Genomic DNA, 17,088 nt, shown 5'->3' on the forward strand with positions numbered 1-17,088 from the left:
AAAGTCTACATCTCCTACTCACGTGGTGACTTGATATCCAACCAGCAAGGGCCTTTAATCTTCCTGCTGAGGAGAAAGTGCTCCAGACTGGATGTGTTGGTTCCAAAAATGTGGGAAAAGGTCGCCCCCTTGAGGTCAGAAGGCAGCGAGGGGAACTCAGCCTGCGAAACAATATTTCCCAAAGAATTAAAGCTTATCTAAACATAAAGAGCTGGATAAAGCGTGGACAATGAGGGAATAGCATATATACAAGTCTGCTCACAGAATATCTGACTTCCAGGTACTCGCACTGAGTGGGCACGTCAGGAATTTCAAACGCATAGTTCTTCTCCACTTTCTGTAGGACAAGAAAAAGAAATCAAACACAAGCTAAAAACATGACTACATTCACACTTTACAGTCCATAATCAGACCTTGGACTTGAACTTCATGATCTTAAACTTCTCAGAGAGCTCGTTGAACTCTTGGTACACATCCATCATCCCTACTGGAGTGTTGGACACCTCCCCGGTCCTGGGGTTTGTCTTCTGTTAAATACAATACAAACGCTAATTAGACTTTTAATCAGCAGATATTTCTGTATAAAACTTACATCTCACTTTTTAGATTCCAACAAATATAGTTCCATATATTCAATTGCTAATATTGTGTAGTGGAAAACAAATAAAAATACTACTTAACTCAATCATAGTTAAACAACACAATCACATAGCTTTCTACTTTCACAGGTAATAAACTTTTCCACAGATAAAACTTACATATTCGCGAGGTAGGAGGTACATGGTCCGCTCAATGTTCTTGATGCTGACACAGCAGCTGACATGAGACTTTGCAGACTCAATCCACACTTTTCCAAACAGGTACACCACACCTTTAATTTAAATTCACATATCAGGGTGAGCTCTACAAACCTGCCCATGATTTTTTTAAAAAACAGTAAACATAACCGCATTGTATTTTATCCTCACAGTGGGTGAAAATGGGACCCACCTGGTTGGTTGTATGGGTCTTCGAAAGCATCCAACCAATAAAAGCGGAAAACCTGCTCCCCGTCTGGGCCCTCCACCAGAGGAAGTTGGCCGGAATCGACCTGCACCTCGGCCGGAGCGTCGTTACCTCCGCCCTCCTCCTCTTGTCCCCAAGAGCTTCCAATTCTGCTGGACCTTGACAAGGAACACAGCAAAGAAACTGCTAAAAACCCATCTGCTCATATGTGAACTATTCCAGTTTAAGAACATAATTAGTTCTGTGGGTCGTGCTAACTGCACCTGCAATCATCAAAGTGACTGCACAACGCAGTCAATATATAAGCAGGCAACACAAGACTCCCACATTTTTAAAAGCAAGTGTGAAGAACTTTAAATGCTGCTCACTTGCTGGGAAATTCATTTTTGACTTCCTGCAAGTTAACAACACAACAAGACGGCTTAGATTTTTATTTTTAATCTGGAGTTACTCAAAGCTACAATCATTTGAGACCTTAATGAGTCCAGCAATGTTTTGTGGGGGATTGACTGCAGGTGTGACACAGAAGTGTGACATGTTTTGTCTTCTTCTTTAATGTATGGAGCCCTGCTGTTTGCCCAGATACATTTGTGAACCATTGAAGTGAACTGAATTGCAGTCATTTTCATAATAGCCCAATGCAATAATCAGCCATCGCATTTAGCTTTTCGAATTCCTTTAGAAACACCGGCAGGTAAAACACGGGAGGAACAGATGCCACAGGAGTAAACACCTGTTTAAATGGCATTTAAATTGACTCACATAAGCATCGGGTTAATTTTGCTATATGCATTTTAGATTTTCCTTATCCTTGCTTCGTTTCCTCGGGACTGGAAGACAGCAATTTTAGCACAACCCATAGAACTAAACTATGGGAAATAAAACGAGGCTGGACTAAAGGCATGAAAAACTCACATGAGGACTGGATCCTGAGGTTCAGCTTTGGCCTCAACTTTGACTGCAGTCACTGCTGCTACTTCAGGTTTAGACTCCGCATCATCTTTCACTACAGGTGCCTCCTCCTCAAGGCCAACCTCCATCGGTTCATCAAAGTCCATCTCATCAAATGCCATGGCATCATTCACTGAGGAACATGTTAAAATGTGAAGTTAGTGCATAAACTTTTCACAAAGCAAAAAAAAAAAAAGGCAAGAGATTAGAAACCATCTTCATTACCTTCTTCTTCGTTCTTGTCTTCTTCATTCAGCACTTCCACTTTTACCTTCTGCTTTGCCACAGGAGAAGCAGATGTGGACGAAGGAGGGCGGACTGATGACCTGGGGGCAGAGTGTGATGGTGGCGTTCGAATCACTTTTGCCTTTACCCCAGCAGCTGAGGGGGAGTCCTGCTATCAAAGGGATGATGATTCGTTATAATTTCAGGTAAGCCACTTTATAAACATGTCTAAAGAGCTAATCAATATGCTTTGATTAGGAGGGTGGAGCGAGTTACCTTTGGCAACTGAGGTTTGATAGAGAAAGGATTCATGGGTGATCCCACAGATTTCTTTTTCTTTAGAGTCACCACAGGTGGCGGAGTCAGAAGAGCTGGTTTCTGGAAAGACGGAGCATATTTTAAAGCCACATTAACAAAGGCTAAGACACCAAAAGTAAGAAATTACGGCCTTTAAAAGAAAAAAAAAAGTAGAAGGGAATATGTCATCATGCCCGAACAGGAGAAAAGCAAAAATGGTGTGAAAAGAACCATAATAAAATATTGCAGGTTTTAGAATAGTATGTGTAATCTCAAGTGTGGTTAATAGATGAAAACGCCCTTGCTACAGACTACTGTCACATGTTTAAATGAAGAATTACCAACCCCAGAGTGCAGGTCCTGTAAGATATCCCCTAACAGGTCATCTTTGGACAGATCCACATCTTTCTGTAAGAGACAAAAGTACAAAAACATCTGACAAATGCATAAGGACAAAAAAAAAAAAAAAGCTGGATGTTGTTAAGCTTTACATTGACTGGAATATCCAAAGCACCATGCAGGCACGGAAATCATTACATGTAGACTGCACGGGGCATTTTTCACAGAAGCAAATCAAAGACGCTAACAAACACATACCTCAGCAGGCCTCTTGACGTTGCTGTTCATGAATAGGCTCTTAATGCTGTTGGGTTTGGCTACGACAGATTTCTTCACATTCTTCCTTGAGTCAGCTCCTTTGGCGCCTCCTTTTCCTGATAAAACAAACAAAACCTATTCATGCACCTGATGTGGACAACTTACTCCAGAAAATGTAATCAACTCCTTGTGTTTACCCCTTTTGTCTTCTACTACATCATCATCCAAATCATCGTCAAAGATTTCTCGTCCATCCTCCACATATCCTGTTCCATCTGGCAAAAAAAGAAAAAGAAAAAAAGAAGAGGTAATAAAACAATTGTGACGTTGGCACAGTATTCCTACAGCAGGCTGAGGTAACTGACACTAACCATCATCAATAATCCAGTCATCCTCTTGCCTCTCTCGTACCATCTTTGAGTACTCATCCTCGTCCACCTCCTCATACACACTGCTGAACTCCTTCACCTGAAAAACACAACACTGGTTAAAACACAGGTGTACTACTGTGAAATGACACCTGCATACAGCATCCTAGGATAGAGAACAGCACGAATCATTTTAATGAGTGAAAAACAGATGCTGTAAAAGGAAGTATGGAGAGACTTAACCAGCTTTGTTTATTAAGCCACAGTGACGCAGTTAAAACAGGTGCAATTTAACACATTCTTCACACACCTTAAAGCAAGAACCAGTGATATGGTTGCCTTTCATACCTCATACTTGATCTTCTCTCCCATCTTAGCCTTTTTGAGCTGTTCCAGTGCGGACTTCCTCCCCACCTTCTCCCGTTTCTCCCGTCTGGAGCGAGTCTTCGCCAAACCACAGGCTTCACTTCCATCGTCTGAGGAGAAGGTCAAGACAACGCAGTATAAGGAAGGACAGTTTGACTCGTTTCTTCAAACATATTATACACACATGCCAGATCGACCTGACCCCTGTGTTTCTTTTACCATTCAATTTAAACGTCTGCAGACTTACTGGTGGCCATTATATAGATTTTTGTCGTTCTCGAAGCGCCACAGAAGGTTTTAGTGGCAAGTTAACAGACCTTCACATCAGCGCTCTTCTGGTAGCTACCTTCAGGTCCTCCTGATTGAACCTTAATAATACTCCCTTTACAGTGGAAAACGCTGGCAAGCAGACAACGGTGGGCACTTTGGGTGTTAATGACCGAAGCCTGCTAGCAGGCTTATTAACATAATCTGAACTAGCTAACGTGTCAGCTAGCTTCTTCGCTTTCCCACCGCAATGTCGCCAAAAGTCAACAAAATCAGAGGTGCGAGGCCCAAAACTCACCGCCGTCCGGAGCGTCCATGTCTTTCTCAGGGTTTGACACTGGAGCCATGGGGAGAAGTGGGGGTTTTGTCGTATTAATTCGTACGGTTATGGCAGGTCAACACAACAACAGAACAGCGCGCGCCAAATCGTCTTCCCGGGGAAAGTCATATGTCGGAAGTGACGACAGAGCAACCAACCAATAAACTGGCACGCTATCTCACATCTGTCCGCAAGGTGGCAGTGTTGTACAATCCCTATGGGCTGCACCCTATCTTCTCCCCTTTTTACCTGATTACATTTATCTGGCAGGTAAATATGTGTGTGATTACTGAGGTCTGGCGCGATGTGGCAAATAGAGCATGCGCTGAAAATATATTCACAATTTCGACCGTTTTCAGAATTTACACAGAAACCAAGTTTATGTAACTTAAAGAAGTTTAAAATGCAAATCAGAGAAAGTTTCTGAGCAAAATTTTGTCAAAAGTGGTCTCAAAAAGTCAATTTATGTGATATTAGCATAAATATTGTATGAGGTTCAAACGAGTTTGTAGTGACTTTTTATTTCTTTTTATTTAATAAAATTGCATCGCAATTTGACTAAAAGAAACAAAACAAGAACAATATACATTTACAAAACAAAAAACATTTAAACCATTCTATAAATCCGGGGGGGTTTTAGTACTGGGGCCATTATTTTGCCCTGTTTTTCAAAGCCTGGCTACCCCAGTGAATCTGGTTTCCACAGCAACCAAACCGGTCCATGGAGAGGACAATAGTTTCCTGTCCCAGATTGGGGCCACAGAGACACAGTGCGTCCAATAATGAGAACACAAAGCGTGTTTTGTCCTTCATTCACACAGCTTATTTTGGCTTTCTATACATTAAAAGACAGTGATTACTCCGCCAAGTTCCGGAGGACTGCACAGTACACTCCAGGTTATAGAAACGCTCACTGTAGTATTCATCTTATTTTTGTCTTTACAACATTAGGCTTTTTCCACTTGTTCTCATTAGGGTAAGAAGTTGCAGATTGCATGAATTAGGCCGTCTGCTGAGGTACAAATCTGAGGAAGTCTACTGTAAGCTCTGCTATATCGACTATGGCCCACAGTTGTCGCTGCTCATCAGCGCTGAGCAGCTGATGCGTCCTTTGGTCAGAGTAGACAAACAGCTTGCTGTTGCTCTGCTGCACTTTTGCCGCTGCGCAGCTCGCTCACTTTATAAAGAGCAAAGCAGAGAAAAAGTGAGCCTGATTGTGATATTTTGTTTGTTCCGCCATGGTGAAGCAACGACGCGTCAGAGCGCATTCCTCTTGCGCACCTGTCGCGCCTTTTTGTCGCAGAAGAGGATATCTAAAGGTAAGACATCCCTAAATAGACAATAAAATAATTGTTCATTTATGCGCAATTTATATGCCTATTCCATTTGTTTACTTTTTTTCTTGTTCTTTTTGGTGAGAATTCGCGGGGGTAAGTTTTGCCCGTGAGCTTGGAGGGTAAACTTTTGTGAGTGGTCGGAATCTAACCCTAAAGAAAATGCTCCAAATATTAAAATTATCCTGTTACAGTCAAATGCACTGCTGTACTTTATAGGTGCTTGGTCTACCTTAAGTTATGCAATGAGGGATACTAAAGTTTTTTAGCTTCTTCTTTTCCACAATCGTGTTTGTTTACAAATCTCACACAAAGATAAGCACATACACTAGACACGTGAAAACCCACATACATCTATTTAAATCAGCGTTTGGCGGATAACGGTGCCACTCAGTGCCATTTTTCACTGATGGGGCTATGGCCTGCTCAACCAATCCTCACCGGGTATACTGGCGGTCCTCTCTCATTGGCTACCTCATGGAGCTCTCTCTCCTCTTTTCCGTCGCCATGGAGAAAGCTCCTCAGCGCGCAGAGATCGTTTACGCAGACACAGATTCACTCGCGGCTCGTGAAAAGATGCCAGTGTGATCTCATTTGTTAGTACACAGTAATAAACAGACAGGTCGTGCCAAATATGTTTTCCCATGTGAGGATTTCAACATAGAGTCAAGCAATCAAAAGAAGAGTGCTCTGGTGTTTCCCCGTATACCCTAAAGGGGCACCCCTGAGCAGACAGGGTTAAAAGCCTTTTAACTCGGAGAAGTCTTTTATGTTAAAGCTTTAATATGGCGCAAGACTAAAGGGAACATAACTGTGATTTAACAGACGGCGCTTGAGGCTTTTAAAATTGCTATTAAAACGCGGAAGGCAAAATTTTTTTTCCAAAAAAATAGTCAGAGTGAGGCCTCTGCCATGAGTCTGCGTCTCTGCAGCAGAGAGGATCAGATGAGGAGGAGAGGACAGACAGAGAAGGAGAGCGGAGAGTGGGCGGGGGAACAGAGGAAGGAGACAGAGTGGTGAGGAGAGGCATCGTTTCACTGATGCTGAGTCACATATCAGAGGGACCACAGCTGCATCCCATGAGTCTTTGGGAATAATGGAGGAGCTTGAACACACCTGCCCTCATCCCCGAACGGTAGGGCATCCGCGCCTGTGTGCGTGTTTTCTCGTCTTCCATTGCGCACAGAGTGTGTGTGACAGAGAGGGAGACAAAGGGTCCTGTTATGAAACAGATCCCCTCAGCATGTGGCTGTGGGATATGCTTAGAGTGCTGAGTGGACAGTGTGTGTGTGGGTGTTTCTGAGTGTGTTGCCAAAGGAGGGAAGGGGTCCGTACGGTAGCCAACATAGCATGAACGTCCTGCTGAGGGGGGGAAATGCTGCAGCGAGGATTACAGAGCCTCCTATGTTAGGATACTCTTTCTTATCTCTTCTATCTTTTTGATGATTGCTCACCCTGGTGTGATTTCTGGCTTTAATGCTCCTAAAAACTCTAAAAACTCTCCATTTTGCCTTTTCCTCACCTCTGTCTCCACTCCATCAAGCCATTTTTTCTTCTTGAGAGCCAGTCTCATTGTTAGTCTCATGTCCCATGTCCCCGTGGCTCTCTCTTTCCCCCCAGCCTTAATCCTTCTTATGCCAGATGTTCTTTGCTTGTGCCAGAGTGAGCATTACTGAGCGCCTGCTCTGATAGGTCAGGTGCCTGTACCTCTGGTCACTTGGTTTTCAGTCTTTACCATCTGCTGTGTTCAGATGGTGGAGCTCTGTTCTTCCTGGGCCATAGGTGAATCACAGGTGATGAGGTTGCTCCTCCAGTTCTGTTGCAGCCCTGATTTAACTCTAATGTCCTTGAATTGGAAATTGGTGGGTCACTTTATGAGAGGTAGGATTGTTTAACATGACAAACAGCAAAATGTTCATTAGGGTAAGATTGTGCATGCAGGTTGGTCCTCTTTTGTTTTGTCTTATAAAAAAAAAAATACCAATCTAGTACAGAAAGAGCACATTGTGATAAACCTTTTAAACTTAATGCTTTCTGGATCATAGTGCATATTAGGAGTTATGCATGTATTCACTTTTAAGCTCTAATAAACACTTTTAACCAACACCTTCTGGCTGTAGTGTTGTCTGTAAGTGCAGTGGAATGAGGAAGTATAGGACAGCATTTAAAGGAAGAGGTTAGCAAAGCAAAAGTTAGATTGTCAGATTGCTGAAGAGAGTAGGCAGGAGTACTGGGAGGCTATGTGTAGAAAATAGAAGAGGCAAAGGAAAAGGCTTGTAGTGAGTTCTATGTGAGGCTGGACACTAAAGAAGGAAAATTACTTGTATTGATTGGCTAAGCAGAGAGATCAAGCTGGAAAGGATGTGCAGCAGGTTAGGAAACTCAAGGATAGAGATGGAAAGGTACTTATGAGTGAAGGGATGATAAAGGATGGAAAAAGTACTTTGAGGGGCTAGTCCACACTGTGATTTAATGTATTACCTGCGTAAATTCATTCACATTGTGCCAAAATGTCCAAGGAAAACTTTAGTTTTTGTTGACACAGGATGTAATGGAAACCTTTCCTTCTTTCCTTAAACTCAATGTAATCATTTGATGAAGCTCACATAATACAGAAATTCAATTCAGCTCAGTTTTATTTGTATAGCACCAAATCACAACAACAATCGCCTCAAGATGCTTTATATTGTAATTTAAAGAGCCTACAATAATACAGAGAAAACCCAGCAATCAGATGACCCTCTATGAGGAAGCACTTGGTGGCAGTGGGAAGGAAAAACTTATATTTAACAGGAAGAAGCCTCTGGCAGAACCACGCTCAGGGAGGGGCCGGTTGGTGGTGAGGGGAGGAAGACAGGACAAAAGAAATGACCACAAAGCACAGCTGTTGCACAGATAGGCAGGCTATACTGTGCAGCTTATACATGTGCAATTTGAACTCCTTTTTGGGAAAACAAATATTCATCTATGATCCAGCCATGTGCGTTTCCAAAGTTAGAGAAGTACAAGCATGCATTCATGTGGCACAAAGGTGGCAAAATTACTTACTTATCTCCAATACTGAGACAGGATCAGTCAGGATCTAACTGTCACGGTCCCTACTGTTTGCCTTCGATACTTGTTTTGAGTTCTTTACTTAATGTGTTTAAGTTCGAGATTCTGTTTGTTTCTTTTATAATTCTAGGATATTACAAGTCTTAGTTGTGGTGTTGTTAAGTGTGTAGCTGTTTTATTTTATTTTATTATCTTAGAGCAGGGTAGGCAACTCACCTGAATCAAATGCTTAGTTCATTACCAGGCCTTTGGAGAACTTCAAGACATGTTGAGGAGGTAATTTAGCCATTAAATCAGTTGTGTTGGATCAAGGATACATCTAAAACCTGCAGGACACCGGCACTCGAGGCCTGGAGTTGCCTACCCCTGTCTTAGAGTTTTTAATAGAAGTTGTTTTGGTTCTATTATTGCTTTATTAGCACATTTCTGGTGTTTCTTTTTGTGCTTCTCTCTGTTGCATTTCTGTGTTTATGCTTTGGTCCCTCTCCGCTCCCTTCTCTGTGTCATCTTGCTAAGTGTTACTGTTGGTATCTGTCAGCCTCTTTAAATCATTACCGGCTTTAACTTTGAAGATTGTTTTCTTTATGTTTTGCTTCCTGTCTGCCTTCCCTAATGATTTTTACCTGTTGCTGACTGTGTTCCCCTGTGTGCCTCTCCCCCTGTTTCTCATTATTTGTCAGTCTTCTGTCTTTCTTTCATCTTTTATCACATCGTCTGTTTGCTTATTTTAGTTTCTTGTGTTTTGAACTTGGATAGCTGCCACTAAAGCTTGCTTTTGCAGTTCATGAACTCTCTCCTGCCTTCTGTCTTTGGTTCCACCTTTCTGGTCACTATCAGTCAGCAGAGATAAATGTTGACATTTTGAGTTAGGTGTCTCAAAATGTCAACTTACTGACTTCTAAGTAATCAAAGTTTTGAGATACCTAACTGGAAATTTTGACCAATGCATTAAGTGGCACAAGAGTTTATAAGCTGTCTGTTAAAGGGTATAGTGAGAAAGGTTCATAAGGATACCGAGGTGGGTCTTCATTTGTTACTCAAATTCGAGGTTGGTAATAAAAATTCAGTAAACAATAGCGGCATGTTTCTTTTTTGATTTATGGCAGTGAGGTACTGTTTTAAGGTCAATATAAAATATTTGACATAATATTTCCCTTCATTATAATGGACTACTGATGCATACATATATGCAAATAAAATCTGCCCTCTAGCTCGGTGCTTTCTTTTTTTTTTTTTAAATCTATTTACCTTTTTAAAACCCCCTCCGACTCACCTTCTCTGTGTCACGTTTACTGGTTTGTCTCCATGCCAGACCGGTTGTTGCTCCTGGAGGATACATGTTGACATCAGGTGCCTGTTTATTCCAGAGAGGCTGAATCTGTCTCCATCCTTTCTTCCTCCTCTCACACTCCCACGGCTTTCTGTTCTGTGCTGACTCCAGGTCCCTTTTATCTGTGTGAATGAGATTCAGCGTTTCTCCTGCAGTTAACAGATGGCACGAAAAGACACATTTTCAGGCGGGCTGCAACACTTTAACCTTGATATAGCTTTGACACACGCTAACAGGCACCCATATCTCACCTGTGCTTTCTTGTTCTGTATTTTGCTTCCATGTCCCAGTGATAACTCTCCTCACCTTGTTGAGTTTGCTCTTCTTGTTTTGCATTTTTTCCTGGGAGGCTTTTGAATCAGTAGCTCTACTCTTTATCTATCATGTCAATGCGCACACAGGTTTGCGAAAAGGTAAATGTCTGCCCACACACACTGACTGATCGATAACACTGAGTGCAGCGCTGTCTGTTTCATGCGCTGCTGTCCCAATAGAGCGCAGACATCAGCTATGATCAATATCTTAATGGAGGTTACAGTAAGTGGGGAAGGGCGTGAAAAAGGAGGCATGCTGTGCATAGCTGAAGTGATAGATGAGTGTGTTTCTCTGCAATGCTTTTGGATGCTGAAGTAACTATCATCAGTCTCCCTCGTTCATTCTCTGTTTAACCTGGTCACTCTCTGTCCCAGACTCTCACGGAGCCTGCCATCTTTGCCAATGAGACCAGCTGTGACTGTCGCGCGCCTCATGAGAAGCTCACCATTGCTCAGGCCTGCAAAGGCACCCCAGGTAGACCTCCTGCTGTTTGGTATCCTCCTGTCTTGGGCACAGTCTTCTCCCAGCTTTGATGTTTTCCATTTACAGCATTCCTCTGCAACATCTCCTACTGCACTACTCTATCACAATCACTTATTTTTCTACTACTACTACTACGACGCACTGCTACAGCTCCTATTGCTGTTGCAACTAATGGTTCTGTTCCAAGTGTTTATACTATGAACTCTCAGAGCAGCTACTACACTCTTACCCCTGATGTCATTACCACCACTAATTCTGTGCTAACTCCTTCCGCTAAATGTGTTGTTGTCTGCTGTTGCCATTTTTACAGCTGCCACTTCCCATGTATTCTTGTACTTGCACTGCTACATTAATTATAGTATGTGAGATAATAGCATGTGTTTTTACAAGATAATTGGACTGAAATGGGCAAGTCATTACTGGTCCTTTTCATGTCACTACCACTGCTGGGGACGACTGAACTTGTAATTAATGTAGGGGTTTAACTACATATTGCAGTAACTTGCTGGCAGTTCAACTACACTCATTACTTCCACAAAAGAGTCTCTTTCTTTCTTTCGTCTTTGTCTTTCTGTCTGTTAGCATGTTATTTAAAAAGGTATGGCTATAAACTGCTCAAACAAATTATTGTAACGCTTTGAAAACACATTAGATCTCAATGGGGGAAAAAAAATCATGCTGGATATCTACATTGACGTGGACTGTGTAATGGTTTAGGAATGAAAGCAGGAGGCTAGTCAGTTTTGCTGAAGTTTAATTGCACCAACTCAATATGGTACTCAGTAGCTTGTACTCACACCAGTGGCCTGCTGGAGGTCATTTCTTTGGGTCAGTGCTCATCCTGTTCCTCCTGCACTAAGGAGCAGATACCGAGCCCTGTCCAGCTCTTCTAGAATAACTGTCTGTCTCCTGGTATTTCCTGCGTGCTATTGAGGCCATGCTGCGAGACACCAAACCTTCTGACAATAGCACCCACTGATGTGCAATCCTGGAGGAGTTGGACAACCTGTGCAACCGCTGTTGGGTCCAGGTGTTGGCTCATGCTACCAGCAGTGATGCTGACCCTAGTTGAATCCAAAACTGGTGAAAAACAGTCAGAAAACGATAAAGAGGAAAAAAATCCTTTGACTCCAAAAGCACTGCCAATTTGATCATGCTCGGAAACATTTAAAAATGTATAAATGAGCCTCTGTGGCTCCAGATGAAGCTGTGCAAAAGTACTTTGCAGCCTGGTTATTCTTCTGTGTTTGACTTGAGGCTATATCCACTGTTACTCTAACAGCACACCACTTCACTTATTTGTGCTTACCTGTTCCCGTGATGTTTTTCTGTTTTTGTTTCTGTATTTTCAGTGGACCGGCCAGTCAGAGTCTACGCAGATGGCATCTTTGACCTATTCCACTCTGGACACGCTCGTGCTCTCATGCAGGCCAAGAATCTCTTTCCAAACACCTACCTCATAGTAGGAGGTAAGACAGACCACACTGGTACGGTTTCACCTGTCCAGATTTGTTATATAATCACCACACGTCACGTGGGATTTTATGTATGTCGCTGCTGTGCTCTTGAAACAGTGTGCAGTGATGAACTGACCCACAAGTACAAGGGCTTCACGGTCATGACGGAGCACGAACGTTACGAGGCGCTGAGACACTGCCGCTATGTCGATGAGGTCTTGAGAGATGCACCCTGGACTCTCACGCCTGAGTTCCTTGAGAAACACAAGGTGTGTGTGTGTGTGTGGGGGGGGGGGGGGGGGGGGGGAGGCGGGGCTTTGAACTATATAAGCTTTAAAGTGGATTAAATATTTTGTTTTGAGACACTTGTTGATCAAAATTAGGATCTTGACAGTTCCTTGGCCTTTAAAGTTTTTGGTTTCAGGGTGAATTTACCTGAAAGAAACTTACCTGCTCACATTCAGTCAATGGTGCAGGCAGTGTTAGCAATTAAGTTTATTTTAGTTTAGTTTTGCTATTAAATTCAATTATATTTAACTCAAATCTAACCTAGTTTAATCTAGTTTAGTTCCTTTAATGCTGCTGTGCTTTGATATACAGGTAGAGCTGGTCATTCACTTATCAGAAGATCAGCAGTTTGATCCCCAGTGTCTCACTGGGGCCAAATACTGAACCCCAACTCGCCCTCAGTGCATCTGTCTGAGTGTACGAATGAAATGCTTAGAGGAAGAGAATAAACGCGCTATGTGAATGTGTGTAAACGGGTGAATGAAGCTCGAGTGCTTCGAGTAGAAGTATTAGTAAATTTACTATATTGCACACATTCACTTACACAAACCTGTCACCTGTGACCTAATACCTGTAGCTAGTGAGTAAAGTATTTGAAGAGGATGCTATGCTGTGAGTAAGGAAATTTTCTTTACTATTTAGGAGACCTCTAATGATGAGACGCTTGTGACTATTACCCCGAAATTCTGTGTGCAATGATGTGTTCATGACCATGCCATGTCTAACTTTAAGCATGCATATTTTGCCCTTGAAAGACCTCTGCTGCACGTTCACTTTTGTGTGTGCCAACACTGCGTGTCCTTTGATTGTTCCTCAGATCGATTTTGTGGCTCATGATGATATTCCATACTCCTCAGCAGGAAGTGAGGACGTTTACAAACACATCAAGGAGGCAGGTCAGTGTCTGATGATTAAAAGGACATAAAATAAATAAAATAACATAAAACATACCTGCTGTGTGTGTGTGTATATTAGGGATGTTTGTACCCACGCAACGCACAGAAGGAATCTCCACCTCTGACCTGATTACGAGAATTGTCAGAGACTATGACGTCTACGCCCGACGCAACCTTCAACGTGGCTACACGGCCAAGGAGCTTAATGTCAGCTACATCAATGTGAGAGCATTTTACTGCACTGTGTTGTATTTCTAAACATCAGCTTAGCACAGATTAATGTGACAAAAAGCTGATTTTCTTCTTTTGAGAAAGTAACAGCTCTTTGGATATTGTGCATCACAGTTGTATGGAGCTTAATTTGCGATGTGACTACAAAGCTGCGGTGTTGAAAACTGACCTCAGACATATGCTTCCTATTTACAACATTCACAATTTTTGATTTAGGTTCTGGTTCTCCAAAAACGTGGCAATTATCCGCAATATTTTGTGCCTTCAGGAGAAGAAGTACCGGCTACAGAACCAAGTGGATCGGATGAAGGAGAAAGTTCGCACAGTCGAGGAAAAGAGCAAGCATTTTGTTTACCGCGTGGAGGAGAAGAGTCACGACCTCATTCAGAAATGGGAAGAAAAATCCAGAGAATTCATCGGAAACTTCCTAGAATTATTTGGACCTGATGGGACATGGGTAAGTAACGCTGCAATGCAATGTCAACGCTTACTAAATATAGAAAAAAACTTTTAAATACTTAATATCGTTTGGTCACTGGAATGTCTTTGACACATTTTCAAGTTTTATTCCCTGTCGCTTGTACTTTGATGTGATAACAAGTCCAGTGTGGTTGGGCTCAGTCTGTGGCGCCGCAGCAGGGGAGGCGTGATGAGCCGATGCAGCTCTGGTGTGTCTGCCTCCCCGCAGCAGCGCCGCAGAGCTTGCCCCGTCACATTCAGTTTTCTCAGGTGATCTGATTTCCTAACATTTCAATCTTCTTTCCCCTCTCTGTGCAGAAACAAGTGTTTCAGGAGCGCAGTGGTCGAATGCTCTCCTACGCTCTGTCTCCCAGAGAGTCGCCCAGCAATAGCCCTCCCCGCGAACTTTCCCCCCTGCGCTCACCCTCTCCCCCGTCTCCCCCCGCCCGCTGGCACAACGCGCGGCCCTCGCCCCCCACCTCCCCAAAAGGAGCGTCTGCCTCTATAAGCAGCATGAGCGAAGGGGATGAAGACGAGAAGTAGACGGTCACACCAACCCGCGCACACTCACACACGAGCACACCTCACTCACAAACACATGCACACACTCCTCCAAACACTGGCTGACAAACTGAAAAACAGTTACCCTCAAGGATGTTGCAAATATGCAATGCAGACGGTGATCATGGGGAATCTGAGCTGCAGAGCTAAGAAGCCATCACTGTCTCTGTTGTTTCTGGGCAACCAAGCAGACAGGAGGAAGAGGAAGGAAGAAGATGAGGACACAGTGTCAGATTTTGTAAGGACAAAAATCCCGTGCAGCATCTTTGACTGTCCAGCACTGATAGAGACTGTCAAACAGCTTGCTTATAATATCATAAGTTTGGGTTTTTTGTCTTATTATGTGAGATTATCATTTTCTCTTCAAGATGTCTAGTTTTCTTGTAACCGGTGTGATAGCTATGCGTGAGTAGGCACAGACTTACAGGAACACCTCGTCTTACATTCAGTTCTACATATCGTCTACACCGAAACTGGTTTCATTCATTTTGTGTAATTTTGTGCTAGTTAAACAGAATTTAAATGACAGACCCCTGCGAACCCTAGAGTAGCTGAGGCGATGCTTGGATAACGCACGGCCTTTGCTGTTTTAGACCGTGTTCACAAAAATGATCACATTGAAATTCACTAATCACAAGTTACTTCTAAGATATTCATATGAAATTCTCTGCAGGAGCCCAGAAGAAGAACGTATATTGTCAAGTTTCTGAATATGTGCAAAAAATCCTAAGCAAAACCCATCAAGATACAGAAAAAAGACATAAACACAACTTTTAAAGCTCACATTTTTGGGTTTTTTTTGATGATTGTAAAAGAGACACAAAATCCAATCCTTGAGGCTTCATGCACCAAATAGTTTGATGAAATAGAAAAAATAGAGCCTTTGTTTATTAACCTCTTGAATGTAAATTGCATCTTTTAGACTCCACAAAGAGGTAATGTTATCACTCTCACATCTAGCCATATGAAAGGTTGCGTCTCACCTGTTAAAGGAAGCACTTGTGGATTTTCACCATTAAAAAAAAAAGCCATGTCATTTTTTAAGTCGTTTTTCATGTTTAGCAGAGATTTCTTTGGCTCTTTGGGATCTGATGTCAGCCGTCCACAAAAACCTGACAAACTCTGACGATACTTGAAATATCTCAAAAATATTAAAGCTCAGCGGGTGAATCGTCGGGCTTGAACATAGCGCTGTTCTCGCTGCGATGATTACAAATGTACGTTGCTCACATCTGAGCAGACCTCTCTTCCACCCCAACAACACAGTAAGTACCCTATAATGCAACGTAGAGATCTTAATGTCCTGTACGCACTACATGTTAATCTGCACTATATGAACAACATTTGGAAATGTGTGTCTTTTTTTTATTATTCATTTTAATGTTCAAATGAATCAAAAATGTGAATAAAAGAAAAAAAAATGTATAACAGAATATGAAGCAGACTTTTAGACTTTTTAATTGATGCTAAAAAGTTAAAGGTCAATAGAGACTGGGGAGGAAATGACTTTAGTTCAATAGCTGACTCAACTTTGTGCAAATAAAGAGTTGAAGTAGTGGGAAATGTGCAAAGAACACTGTTAAACTCCAGTGATGGTCTGTGTGGTATTTCCTACACTGTTACACTGTAGTTTGATATTAAAAACAATATAAAACCCAGATAGCACACATATATGGAAACTGGTGTAGGTAGTGGTCATGTGAAAAAGAAGGTATGGAGTCTTTCACTTCTACTTTTTCAAATATCAGGACATAAAAATAATCCAATCCTTAGCTGTTTTAAAAAACTACGTATGTGAAACAAGATACGACCTATTAGACTGTATCATTATTTCCACCGTCCTCAACAATTAGAAGGATAAGTAAGTGTGAAAGCAGAGGTTTCAGCAGTTTTTTTAGGTCGGGAGGGGTTTTCTCTATATAAAGAACACAGCACAGCTCAGGCTTGCAAAGCTGCATTTGAACAAACCACAAGACCTCTGGATTTTTCCCATAATAAGCAGAGAAACCCAAACACAGCTGTCAGCACGGTGGTGGTGGGGTAATGATTAGGGCTTATTTTACAGCCACAGGACCTGGACACCTTCCAGTCACTAAGCAGACCATGAATTCATCTGTATACCAAAGTATTATAGAGTCAAATGTGAGGTCACCTTTCAGTCAGTTAAAGCTGGACTCTAACTGGGTCATGCTACAGGATAACAATCTCAAGCACAGCAGCAATTCTACAACAGAATGGCTGAAAAAGAAAAGAATGCAGGACATGAACTGTTTAATGTAATCATG

General features: G+C 42.3%; 2 protein-coding genes across 5 annotated transcripts in view; one reads left to right on the plus strand and one right to left on the minus strand.

Moving 5' to 3' along the window:
* Positions 1-4,533, minus strand: part of pola1 (polymerase (DNA directed), alpha 1) — a 60,307-nt gene extending 55,774 nt beyond the window's left edge. The window contains exons 1-14 of one of the 2 annotated variants that reach the window (XM_087846099.1): positions 4,375-4,533; positions 3,792-3,919; positions 3,447-3,543; positions 3,273-3,350; positions 3,076-3,191; positions 2,824-2,886; positions 2,458-2,559; positions 2,182-2,350; positions 1,921-2,089; positions 991-1,163; positions 759-871; positions 414-527; positions 263-337; positions 23-161 (exon numbers count right to left, since the gene is read on the minus strand). In XM_087846099.1, coding sequence (XP_087702225.1) covers positions 23-161; positions 263-337; positions 414-527; positions 759-871; positions 991-1,163; positions 1,921-2,089; positions 2,182-2,350; positions 2,458-2,559; positions 2,824-2,886; positions 3,076-3,191; positions 3,273-3,350; positions 3,447-3,543; positions 3,792-3,919; positions 4,375-4,423 — 1,585 coding nt within the window. In that variant the 5' untranslated portion in view covers positions 4,424-4,533. Of the gene's footprint in view, positions 1-22; positions 162-262; positions 338-413; positions 528-758; positions 872-990; positions 1,164-1,920; positions 2,090-2,181; positions 2,354-2,457; positions 2,560-2,823; positions 2,887-3,075; positions 3,192-3,272; positions 3,351-3,446; positions 3,544-3,791; positions 3,920-4,374 lie in introns of both variants that reach the window. The other variant, XM_087846098.1, reaches the window with a different exon arrangement.
* pcyt1ba (phosphate cytidylyltransferase 1B, choline a) lies at positions 26-16,309 on the plus strand. 3 transcript variants are annotated; one of them, XM_087846100.1, is made up of 10 exons: positions 26-2,153; positions 2,245-2,387; positions 3,821-5,714; positions 10,803-10,902; positions 12,264-12,380; positions 12,486-12,637; positions 13,474-13,552; positions 13,632-13,774; positions 14,052-14,240; positions 14,561-16,308. In XM_087846100.1, the coding sequence occupies exons 3-10, from the start codon at positions 5,634-5,636 to the stop codon at positions 14,783-14,785; spliced, it is 1,086 nt and encodes a 361-aa protein (XP_087702226.1). In that variant the 5' UTR covers positions 26-2,153; positions 2,245-2,387; positions 3,821-5,633; the 3' UTR covers positions 14,786-16,308. The 3 variants fall into 3 exon arrangements, with proteins under 3 accessions (XP_087702226.1, XP_087702227.1, XP_087702228.1); XM_087846101.1 differs by lacking the exon at positions 26-2,153 and having other exon boundaries at positions 2,201-2,387; XM_087846102.1 differs by lacking the exons at positions 26-2,153; positions 2,245-2,387; positions 3,821-5,714 and adding an exon at positions 6,617-6,864 and having other exon boundaries at positions 14,561-16,309.
* The last annotated feature ends 779 nt before the right edge of the window (positions 16,310-17,088 follow it).

This window comes from Neolamprologus brichardi, chromosome 9 (assembly GCF_056152115.1).
Source record: "Neolamprologus brichardi isolate AB-2024 chromosome 9, ASM5615211v1, whole genome shotgun sequence".
NCBI classification, from domain to species: Eukaryota; Metazoa; Chordata; class Actinopteri; order Cichliformes; family Cichlidae; genus Neolamprologus; species Neolamprologus brichardi.

What these genes read in the sequence shown, in the direction of transcription:
- pcyt1ba (XM_087846100.1), top strand. Translation starts at nt 5,634, where the DNA reads ATGGTGAAGCAACGACGCGTCAGAGCGCATTCCTCTTGCGCACCTGTC. An exon ending in GGCCTGCAAAGGCACCCCAG is followed by an intron (nt 10,903 to 12,263) that starts GTAGACCTCCTG and finishes CTGTATTTTCAG; the next exon opens with TGGACCGGCCAGTCAGAGTC. An exon ending in CAAACACATCAAGGAGGCAG is followed by an intron (nt 13,553 to 13,631) that starts GTCAGTGTCTGA and finishes TGTGTATATTAG; the next exon opens with GGATGTTTGTACCCACGCAA.